Source organism: Coloeus monedula, assembly GCF_965178545.1.
Source record: "Coloeus monedula genome assembly, chromosome: 19".
Classification (NCBI taxonomy): Eukaryota; Metazoa; Chordata; class Aves; order Passeriformes; family Corvidae; genus Coloeus; species Coloeus monedula.
The window spans coordinates 10,885,246-10,896,938 of record NC_138799.1 but is presented as its reverse complement, the minus strand read 5'-3'; the positions used below and the strand labels follow the sequence as shown (position 1 = coordinate 10,896,938).

Genomic DNA, 11,693 nt, shown 5'->3' with positions numbered 1-11,693 from the left:
CCGTGTCCTCCCAGGTCTCCTGGGAATCATTTTCCCTATTTCTCTCCTACTTTGAAAGGCTGAGGTGGCTCTGGCACGGGCAATGTTGACACTGGTTGGATGGAGCTGGCTGAGCTCCGATTTGCAGGATCATAAAAGCCACAGAGACGTCAAAATCCATCCCAGGAGGGGAGAGTGGGACCCAAACCCCACATTTTACCGGGGATCTGTCACAGGCTGGGCCTCCAGCCCTTGGCTTTGGCACCTTTGGGAAAGCAGATAAAATTCCAGGTGCTCTCCGAGGAGCCAGGGAAGGTTCCTGATGCACCTGACACCTGCTGGGGCTGTGGGAAATACCTGCCAGGGCCGGGGCTGGGCCAGGGCTGTGATTAGCGCTCCTGAAATGCTCTTAATGAAAGTGAAGAGCAGCCAAGGGCCAGGTGCAGCTCTGGGGAGCTCAAACCTTTCCCTCTCCGCGGTGCTGGCTTTAGGGTCACTGGAATTACCCCTGCAAACGGGATGGGTTTTAACGCCCTGCTGATTCATTCGGCGCTGTTCCTTTCTGGGTGAGGACAATCCCCACCCAGCCACCAGCAGCTGCCACCGGGGAAAACACAGCTGGAAACACCTTGGCTGCTTTTCCAGAGTTTTTTCCATGGGTTAACAACGTCCTGCTGAGAGTGGCAGGGATGGGCCAGGCTTGGGCTGCCAGGGAAGGATTCCTTGGGCATTTCTGGGGGGGCTCAACCTGGAAAAAAGGAGGCTCGGGGGATTTTCTGGCTCTGCACAAGTCCCTGGCAGGAGGGGGCAGCCGAGGGGATCGGGATGTGCTCCCAGGGAATGTGAGGACGAAAGGAAATGGTCTCAAGCTCCACCAGATGAGGTGCAGGTTGGACATCAGGAGGAATTTCTATGTGGAAAGGGTGGTCAGGCACTGAACTGCCCAGGGAGGTGGCTCCAAATCATTGGAGTTTGGAGGAAGGAGATGAGGATGAAAATGTGAGCTTGGTTTGCTCCAAATCATTGGAGTTTGGAGGAAGGAGATGAGGATGAAAATGTGAGCTTGGTTTGCTCCAAATCATTGGAGTTTGGAGGAAGGAGATGAGGATGAAAATGTGAGCTTGGTTTGCTCTAAATCATTGGAGTTTGGAGGAAGGAGATGAGGATGAAAATCTGAGCCTGGGTTGCTTCAAATCAATGAAGAGAAGGGAGAGGAAGGGGAAAATCGGAGCCTGTTTTGCTCCAAATTCTTGGAGTTTTGGGGTGGGAGAGGAGGATGAAAATCTGAACCTGTTTTGCTCCAAATCCTTGGAATTCAGGGGTGGGAGAGGAGGACATAAACATGCAGCGCGCACAATCAATCATCTGCGAACTCCAACCGCTGCGTTCTCCCCTGGGAAAAGGGGGGACAGGGCAGCGTGAGGGCCCCGGTGACAGCCCGAGCCCCAGCGCACCCCGGCCCCACAGTGCGGAGCGCTGGCTCATTGTTTGATCTGGCTGTGAGACAGATTAGCAGCCCCAGGTGGAAAGTCATAATCTGCATTTAAATGGGCCGCTTATAAAAGGTGGGGAGCGCAGGAGCCCGCAGCATTATGCTGCGTCTTTAGCACGCCTTAATCTCTCTTTATTTTCTCCGCAGCCTGACCTGGGGGCACAGTTTCTAATTACCAGGTCACCCTGCTAATATTGTCATTTCCAGCCAGTGCCTGGGAAACCATGGCAACGCCACATTTGCTTCCAAGTTTCTCCAGGAATAAAATTTGCCTTTTAATCACGGAAAATGACTGGGCGGCTCCCCGCTCCCCCCCTGCCCTCCTCGCTGATGTCATTCGTTTTTGGGGCTTTTCAAAGGTGTTTCAAGGGGGACTTTGGGAAGTTCCAAAGGGATAAACCTGTGAGGTTGGAAGCTCCACGAGGGCTGGTTTGGATCCCAAAGCTTCCCTGAATAGAATCATGCAATGGTTTGGGTGGGAAGGGACCTTAAATCCCATCCATTCCCACCCCTGCCATGTGCAGGGACACCTTCCCCAATCCCAGTTACTTCCAGGGATGGGGCAGCCCCAGTTTCTCCGGGAATTCTTTTCCAGAGCCTCCCTACTCTGGCAGTAAAAGTCCATAATGCCATTTTAGGATGATTCTTATATTTAAAAGTTGTGAGTGAGCTGCTACAAGAGGGAGCAGAGGGTGTTGGGCATCCCAGAAATGGTCACCCTGGCTCTGCTCAGAGGTGACCTCTGGGATGGTGGCTCCAACTGATGGACTTCACCTCTCAGCTTGGAAAAAAACCCAGGGAGAATTAGGAAGCAACGGGGCTGGTGATGTGGGTGTGATCTGTGCTCTGTGCTTGTCATTCCTTGGGCATCTCTGGTAGATTGGGGCTTCAAAATCCACGGTTTCCTCTCCCTCAGCTGTTAAATCCAAGGTGGGTTTTGTGTCCTTGATAAAAACTTGCTTGAGATGAGCCTGAAAAGCTCCTGAACTCATGGAGCTGATTCCCAGCTTCCAAGGGCTGGGCTGGCAGTCCCCTGGTGAAATCTGCACCGACGTTGGGAGAAATTCAGGTCAGCTCGGAGCTGAATCTGCCCCTGGGGCCTTCCCCTGGCTCTGCTCGGTGCCTTCCCTGCCTTTCGCGAGCAGTTTCTCACTCTCAGAAAGTGAAACTCTCACTCCAAGCGAGTCAGACGTGAACTGGAATCCCATTTGAAGGTGATTTTCCAGCTGACAGGAGTAGGTTAATTGTAAACTGTCTACTGAAGCTTTAAAACTCCTGTCCAGCCTTATTATTAGCAGCTGAAAATTTATGGAGCGAGACTCTGCGTGGTGATAGCTGGGCTCTGCCCAGACGAGGTGTGTAATTAATCCCCACGCTGGCAGCAGGAAAATCAGATGGAAAGCTGCTTTTTTTCCCCTCTGACACATCTGGGAGGGGACAGAAACTCTGCCCTACCTGTGCTGGGCTGGGGGACTTCGTCTGAGGAACTGAGGGTTAAATCCTTTCCATATGGGAGAAACTCTGGTGTGGGGATGGGTCGAGTTTGGGAAATTGGGTGATGGATCTGGACTCTGCAAGGGGCAGATCCCCAGGGGGTTTTCCCCCGAAATTGGGGTATTGGGTGGTGGATCCTGGGAATTTTGGGATCTCTGGGATGGCTTGGGGCTTGGTGTGGGTACAGCCGGTGGGGATGACCCATCCCTGCTCCAGAGGGGTTCATTCTGCACTGGAGGAGGCTTTGCCTTGTGGGCAGAGCAGGAGGGATCTGAAGGAACCTTTTCTTCCCCTCCCTCCCGTTGCTGGTGTCGTGATCGGGGTGTGCTGGGTGGCAGCTGGGGGTGGCAGGGGGGACAGCAAATGTCCCTGTGCCCTGCAGCCCTGCCCGGAGCATCCCTAGCAGCCACTTCCTGAGCATGAGCTCTCCCAATCCCATCTGCATCCTCGTTCCCAGCCGGACAAAGGCAGGAGGTTGTGCTAGAGATGCTTCAGGGTTTTTTTTTTGTACCCTCTCTCATTCCTTGGACCCCTTTGCTCCCTGTGTCTCTAAGTCCTCCTCTCTCCTCACTTTTCCCATCTTTGCAGCATCAAATCCAAGCATTTTAACCAGATTTTGCAGAAGAAAGGCGGTTTGTGTTCGTCCCCCTTTCCTCTCCCGGGTGGCTGCAATTCCCTGCCGGGGGCTCAGCGTGGTCCCGAGGGAAACAAACCCCAACTGCGGGGAAACACCGCTGCTTTCACTTTTCCTTAGAAAACCCCACCTGCCTGCTGGAACGGCCCTGGGGAGGGCAGAGAGAGAGCCCAGCTCCTCCTCGGCTCCGCGGTGCCGCATTCCCGGTCCTTCCCGAGCGCTGCAGCCGGAGCCCATCGCGGGATCTCGGCACAGCTGCTGCGGTCTCCTTCTGTCCGGGAGACAGCCCCGGCTCCAGCGCGGTGTCAGCACCAACAGCTGGCCGAGGAAATGCAAATCGCAGCTCCCGAAGGGAGCAGCTGACACCGAGCCCGGAAAACCGGGCTGTCCCAGGGAGCGGGGCAGCTCCGCGGGGCTGCGCGGAAACTTTCTCCCTTTTAAATTTGTTTTTATCAGTGCTCGTGTTCCGCAGAACTGATAAACAAACCCCAGCTCCTCCCGGCACTGCGCAAGGGCGAGGAGCCAGGGCTCAGCCTCGCTCTGCCCACCCCCGTCCCGGCTTTCTGCAGGAACGGGGGGCTCTGCCGGTGCCCCCCTCCCCACAGCCTGGCAGCACTTCTGTCCCCGCACCCGCCCTGATCTGCTGCGCTCAAACCTGCCCTGCAGCATTGTCAGAGTTCCCTCCGCTCACCATTTCCCTCCCCGCCCCTCCTGCTCTGCTTTCTAGCACAGGCTGCCCGAAGCTGCGCGCTTTTCCAGCGTTTTCCCCTCCCGGCCGGGGCTGGGCAGGAGGCCGGAGCTGCCCCGTGTCCAGCTTGGCTTTGCCGAGCGGAGCCCAAGAGCTTCCGAGCCCACACCCAGAGCAAACAGAGCCGGAACGGCAGGGCCAGGCTGGGGCACGAGCTTTGCTTTTGGGGTTCCTGCGAGGAACAGATCCCCGGGATGCTTCCGCTGGGAAGGTGGAGCCGGCTCTGGAAAGGGGGACAGAAGGAGCTGAGCACGGCTGGGATGGGACAGAAATATCCCTGATCGCGGCTGCGTCAGCTCTGCCCGAGTGGGATCCTGCAGGAACCCCGGCCGGGTCTGCCCCGCTCCCGCTGCACCCAGTGCTGCTGGGGTGGGGTGGGAAAGGTCCCTCCTGGCCCAGACCCCTGCAGGGGCAGGCAATGTCCTAATTTTGGGCCGTTTTCCAGCCCATCCCACCCACACGAGCGCTGCGAAGACATTTCCTGCTTAATGGAATTGTTTGTGGCCGCTCTCGGCAGCGCCGTGGCCCCACCGAGCTCTCGCTGGAGCTCCTTCCTCCCCATAAAACCGGGAGCTGCGTTTGTTCTTTTATCCCAAAAAGCAGCCGGGCCAAAACTTGCAGCGGGCAAAGTCCGAGTGGGGCAGGGGAGAGCGCTGAGGAGAAATGTCTGGGATCAAAGTGTTCCCACGTGGCCCAGCAGAGTGACACTGACCCCAATTAGTGCTCGGAGTTAATGAATCCCTGCAGGTACTTGGCTGAAGTGTAAAATACTTTGCAGAGGTGTGGAGGGTTTGCGGCGTGGCCGGGAGCTTTGGGTGCTCTGGGGCTGCAGGGCGCTGTCCCCGGCTCCGGATGGGATCACAGGGGGCTTTCCAGCCAGGAAAAGATTCCAGGGGGGATAAAATCTCCCCCTGGCGCCTGGAACTGGGCCCTGAATCGGGCAGGTCGGAGCAGACACCGCAGGGAGAGCAGAGCCAGCGGGACTTGGGGACAGCCGGAGCTCAGGTGGCCCCTTTGGGGTCGCACTCTGGATTTGTCCATCTCCCATCCCATTTATTCCCTGGCTCTGCTTGCTCCGGCTGCCCCACAGCAGCCCCGTGCCAGCGGCGGCTCCAGGAGGAATTGGGAACAAGCTGTGGGACACTTTCACAGAAGTTTTCCCAGGTGGAATCTGCGGCCCCGTGGAGGGACCTGCACAGGTTTGCGTCCCCAGCGAGCTCCGCAGTGACAGCAGCGGTGGGGGAGGAGACAAAGCCCGGCCTGAGCCGCTCCAGAGGGGCAGCGAGGGCAGGGCTGGAGCAGGGATTAGTGTGGGATGGGGTTGATTGGAAAAATCAATGCTGGGCTGAGGCAGGGGGTCGTTCCTTCCTGGGGAGCCGTGCTGTGCCCCTGAGGGGGACATCGGGCCCCGAGGGTGACACAGGTCCTGCTTGGCTGTTGAGAGATTTGGGGGGGATTGCAGCCCCAAGCCTTGGGGTGGCTCCTTTCTCCTCACCTCATGCTCAGCATCCCCCAACTGGGGCAGACACCGCAGGGAGAGCAGAGCCAGCAGGATTTGGGGACAGGCAGAGCTCAGGTGTCCCCTTTGGGTCGCACCCTGACCTGTCCAGGCTGGATTTGTCCGTCTCCAATCCCATTTATTCCCTGGCTCTGCTTTTTCTGGGACACCCCAACCCTGACCCACAAACCCAAACCCATCCTGCTTCAGCATTGTGTGTTCCCTGGAGGCTGATAACAAACCCTGATAATAAACCCTGATAACAAGCCCTGATCATAAATAAACCCTGCTAATAAATCCCACACCTGGGGCAGGTGGAACTTTTAATACAATGTATATTTATTGCAAACAATAATATACAAAAAAACAAAACAAAACAAAAAGGTAAGTTTCACAAAGAGAAGGATCTTGCAACCAAAACCAAACCAAACTTACCTAAAGACAAAATATGATTTAAAGGACAGGTCTTTTAAGTTACAGAAATACTTTAAAAAGATCTGCTTTTATACAGAAAATAGAAAGATGCCATATTATAAGAGTGCTTTAAGATTTTTTTTTAACTCCTACTGAATCCCTAAAAAAAAAAAAAAAAAAGTTAACAAATATATCATTTTTTTTAAATAAAAAAAGTCTGCTGTCTTTTTTAAAAAGCAATCCTTAACTGTTCAGCCACAGCTTCACCAAAATCAGTGTCCCCCCCACCTCTCCCAGGCAGTTTTTGGGGGGGTTGAAGGCTAAAACGGTGCCACCCCTGCAGCAGGGCTGGGGTGTGGGGCTCGTCCTTGCACGAGCTCGTGTGTCCCAGAGAGCTGAGGCAGGAAACAAGGCAAATGATTCAGTGATCCGCTACATTTGCAATCTTTAGTTTGTACAAATCTCATTTTTCTTTTTTCCTTTTTTTTCCTCTTCCAGTTTCTCCTCGAAGGCCAAAGAAAAACAAAAAAAACCCAACAAAAAAAAAAAAAACAAAACAAAACAACAAAAAAAAAAACAAACCAAAAACAAGGAAGAGCACAAAGTTCGTACAAACCCAGGACACAGATTCCAAAAAAAAAAAAAAAAAAAGAATAATAATAATAATAATAACAACCAAAAGGAATTGAAGAGATAAATAAAGGACTGGTTACAGTTTCAGACCATAATTTAACAGGCACGGTCACCTTCCAAATCATGCTCCCACTAATGCAACGCTTCTGAAAGGACTTAGAAGGGAGATTCAAACAACAAAAACCAAGGAAAATTGTGATTAAAAGCTGCTCTTCTCCCCCAAATAAATAATTTAAAGGATCTGTGACGTCCCCCAAGGCAGAGAGGAGTCCCTGGCTGGGTTTGGCACCCTGGGGCGGGCGGGGGGTGCCCGGAGGGGTCGGGCTCAGCCCCCCAGCCCAGGGCCAATGATTATCACGGGGCTGCTTTAAGGCTTCTCAGCAGCACTTTGGGGCTGCTTTATGGAGCTGTTCTTTTTTTTTTTTCCTTTTTCCCTCTTTTTGTTTTTCTTTTAAGGCTCAAGGTTATTAAAAAATAAAGTGAAGTTCTCCTCCTGGCTGGTTTTGCTACGAGTTAGAAAAATAAAGCCTCTCCCATGCTGGCCCCTGCCCTGGTGCCAGATCTGGGTTCCCAGGGCAGGGCACGCTGGTTTAGTTTCATTTTTAGAGCAAAAAAAGACACTTCTCTATACAAAAATACCTCTGCAAGAAAACCTAGGGCTGCTCCACTAAGTGTCATTTTTTTTTTTTAGCTGTTGGAAAAATAAGAGCATTTGAAAAAAAAAATCTCTAAAAATTAGGTATAAATCCCCTCAAATTGGTAACGAATCATACACAGTACATACTAAAAATATTTAAAATAGAGAATATTCCTCACAGAGGACTCTGAGTTTTCTCTTTTACCCCCCATTTTTTTTTCTTCTTTTTTCGTTTGGTTTTTTTTTGTCTTTCTTTTAATTACTGCTAAAAAAAAAAAAAAAATCATTACAGAAGTCCAGAGAAGGAGCCAGCTGGGCAGGTTGGGTGGAAATCTCCTCTCCACGCTGAAAGAAGCAGAGTTCAAGTCCAGTCCTTGGCAAGTCTGTCCCCAGTTTTGGGGCTGGGAGCGGGTCCTGGAGGATGCTGTAGTGCAGAAGGCTCGAGGCGCTCTCTCCTCCCCGCCAGCTTCCACGTGAGCGGCTTTTTGAATTATCATTTCAATTTCAAACACTGAACCAGTCTGAGGCAACTCATTCTTGCTGCTTTTCTGCTTTTTACTTTTTGATTCTTTTTCTCGTCTTTTTTCTCTTCTGGCCGCCGGCTTTAGGGCCGGGTGAGCTGCGTGTAGACGGGCTGCTCCCAGTGCTGCGGGCTGTGGGTCTGGGGGATGGAGGGCACCCCCGACGTGTCTGCGATCGGGGTGTACATGGGGCGCTGCGAGGGGTTCATGTAGCTGAAGGTGGAGTAGAGGCCGCTGCCCTGGCCGGCGGCGTGGCTGTAGTAGGAGCCCGAGCCCTGGTGCTCGCCGTACTCGTACTGGGCGCGGCTGATGCTGGGGTAGGACGAGCTGTAGTGCTGCAGGTTGAAGGAGCTGTAGCTCAGCTGCTGCGGGGAGTGCTGCTGCTGCTCGCTGTAGTGGCTGGGGCTCAGCTGCTCCGTCTTGATGTGCGTCCTCTGCTGCTGCGGCTGCTGCGGCTGCTGCGGGCCCTGCTCCGCGCTCAGCGCCGGCAGCTGCGGCTGGGGCTGCGCCGGCGGCGGCTGCTTGGACATCCACACGTGGCCGGCGCCCGCCGGCGTCCCCGCGGCGCCGCTGATGCCGTAGCTGCCCGTGTAGGTGACCTGGCCGGGCTGGCCGGGGTGCCCGTTGGGCGGCAGGTACTGGTCGAACTCGTTGACGTCGAAGGTCTCGATGTTGGAGATGACGTCGCTGCTCAGCTCGCCGATGTCCACGTCGCGGAAGTCGATGTGGGGCGGCTGCCGGCCGCCCTCGCCCAGCGCGCGGCCCTCCCGCTTCAGGTCCTGCTTGCCTGGCTGCGGGTCCGTCTTGGGGGTGGTGGGGGGTGTGGGGGGGCCCTGGGACTGCCCTGGGGGAGGAAAGAGAGGGGTGAAGGTGTGAGGGGGTGTCACTGGGACAACGCCATCAGCGGGTCACACCTCCGGGCTTTTCTCAGGTGTGAGGGACAGAGACCCGAGCCCCATCAACACCACCCTACAGCGCCCTTGGACACGAGTCGTTTGGGGAGGTTTTTTGGTTTTTAAGAAGAATGGGTTCGTGTTTCTCACAGGCAAACAGGGGGAAGTGGCTGCAGTGGCACACTGGGGTGAGGATTTGTGTGCCCGGGCTATGGGCACGGCTCATGGGCAGCTCTCCCTTTCTCACTGCACTCCTGGGTCTTTCCTTCCCCCCCTCCCCTCCACCCAAGCCCAACTTCAGCTCGGTTTGGGCCGCAGCTTTGGGCAGCTGTGCCGTGTCCCCGTGCCCCCCGTGGGTGTGTGGGTACCTACCCGAGTGCTCCCCGGGCGAGTGCACCTCGCTGATGCTGGAGGAGGACTGGGGCGAGTCTGCCTGCAGCGCCTTGAAGATGGCGTTGGGGGAGATGTGGGTCTGCTCCGAGCCCTCCTCCTGCTCCGCCTGCCCGTTCTTCACCGACTTCCTCCGCCGGGGCTGGTACTTGTAGTCGGGGTGGTCCTTCTTGTGCTGCACCCGCAGCCGCTCGGCCTCCTCCACGAAGGGACGCTTCTCGCTCTCGTTCAGCAGCCTGGGGGGACACGGGGCACGAGGGGTCACTTGTAGCTCACGGGGGGCACTGAGCAGTGACATCAGTGCCAGTCTCTCCCCTGGGTCCTCCCCAAGGGCGATGCAAAGCCCCCCACAGCGCTGAAGCCCCTGTCCGGGACACTCGCTGGTTGTCACCCCATTGTCCCGCAGATTCCCTCGGTGGTCAGACCAGAGCTGCAGGAGTGGCAGCGGGGTCCAGCCCTCGCTCTCCCCACCCTGTGGGCACACCTCGCTGTCCCCGGGCGCTTTGAGGACATCCCTGCCTGCCAGGGCCAGCTTTCCTCGCCCGTTTCTCCTCCTGCCACCGATTTAGGATCCCCCCTCCCCCCGGTGCAGTCACGGAGGACGCGGCGGCCAGGTGACTCACTCGCCTTCTGTTTTCCTCCCCTACCCGCCTTATTCTGGCACTCGGAGGCCACCCGGCCCTGCGCCACCACCGCCGCCACCCACCCTCCCTCTCTCCCTCCCCGCATCGCCCCGCGCTCCCTCCGGCCCGGCCCGAGCTGATGCAATCCCCAAAATCCATCATTTCCTCCGCACCGGGAGCGCAAACAAACAACGGCCGGGACAGCCCCCGCACGGTCCCTCCGCCCCGGGCATCGCTCAGGGAAGAGAAACTTCCAGCACCAGAAGGCGGCCACAGGGAACGACTTTCCCTGCTTTCCCCCTCCTATCCTGGCTTCTCCTCCGCCAGACGAGTTTTGCACTCGCACAAGTTTTCAGCGAGTTTTCCGGGCTCGCACCATCCTCTCCCTCCGCGCAGCGCTGCTGCTGCGCGCTCCGCATGCCCCGCTCCCCCCGGGCGTCCCGGCCCCGCACTCACCTCCAGAGCTTGCCCAGGGTCTTGCTGAGCTCGGCGTTGTGCAGATGCGGGTACTGGTCCGCCAGCTTCCTGCGGGCCGCCTGCGCCCACACCATGAAGGCGTTCATGGGTCTCTTGACGTGCGGCTTGTTCTTGCTGGAGCCGTTCACCCGCACCGGCATCGGCACCAGGGTCCAGTCGTAGCCCTTCAGCACCTGGCTCACCGCCTCCCGGATGCACACCGGGAACTTGTCCTCGTCGTTCTCCTTCTTCAGGTCCGGGTCCCCCTTGGGGAAGGTGTTCTCTTGGGGTCTGGTGTTCTCCGTGTCCGAGCCGGATCCAGAGGGGCAGGGGGACCCGGCGGAGTCATCCGACATGGTGGGGCTGGGGGCGTCGGAGATACATTTGTCCTGTTCTTCTGTCATTTTCATGAAAGGGTCGAGGAGATTCATGCGAGAAAGTGGCCGAGGGGGAACAAGGGGGCGAAAAAAAAATTTAAAAGAAAAAATTAAAAAATCAGGCTCTAAGGGACGGGGATGGCTTAAAAAAGTAAAACGCGGAGAAACGAAGTCTCCACCGGCTGCGGAGAGGAGGGGAAGAACCGCGAGAAGTTTGCGAAAACTTTTTATTACTTCTCCTTGCCCTCGTCAGCACAAAAACGCTAAGAAAAAAAAAAATTAAAAGCAAGAAAACCAAAAAAACTCCGAGATGAGTAAAAGGGAGAAACTTTGGCGAGGCCGGGAGAAGGAGCAGGAGAAGGAGGCGAGCGGGCGAGCGGCCGGGGCAGTGTCGGGCGCGGCGGCCCCGCCGGTCTCCAGCGCGGCTCTGCGGCCGCTGCGCGCCGCGCGCACAAATACCCAGCGCGGGGCCGCGCGCCCGCCCGCGCCCCGCCAATCACAGCGCGGCCCGCGGGGGCCGCTGAGCCGCCATTGGCTGAGCCGCGCAGGGGGCGGGGCCGCGCAGCGCCGCGCAGGGGGCACGGCCCGGCCGGGGCGGGACGGGCGGCGGCGACGGCGGCGGCGGCAGCAGCGACGGCAGCGCCCGCGTCCCGCTGCGCCCCAGGCAGCCCGCGGATCCCCCGCGGACGATTGGTTCTCCGCGGATGGTCCCCGCGGATGATTCCCCGTGGGTGATCCCGGCGGGGCCGCTGCGGCCGCGGTGGCGGCGGGCGGGACGCGCGGAGCGGAGCGCGCCGGGGGCCGCGGGCGCTGCGCGGCTCCGTCCCGAGGGGGCGCCAGAGGCTCAGGAACGGCGCGCGGGGGGCGGGGGGGGCCGGGCCGGGGCGGGCGCGCCCCCGAACCC

At 57.2% G+C, this 11,693-nt stretch overlaps 1 protein-coding gene across 1 annotated transcript; it reads right to left on the bottom strand.

The window, feature by feature from the left end:
• Positions 1–8,133: 8,133 nt before the first annotated feature.
• Positions 8,134–10,846, bottom strand: SOX9 (SRY-box transcription factor 9; the record flags this gene model as incomplete). The annotated part of the gene is made up of 3 exons (XM_082294181.1): positions 10,413–10,846; positions 9,316–9,569; positions 8,134–8,894 (listed from the first exon to the last, which is right to left on the bottom strand). The coding sequence occupies exons 1-3, from the start codon at positions 10,841–10,843 to the stop codon at positions 8,134–8,136; spliced, it is 1,446 nt and encodes a 481-aa protein (XP_082150307.1). The 5' UTR covers positions 10,844–10,846.
• Positions 10,847–11,693: the final 847 nt, after the last annotated feature.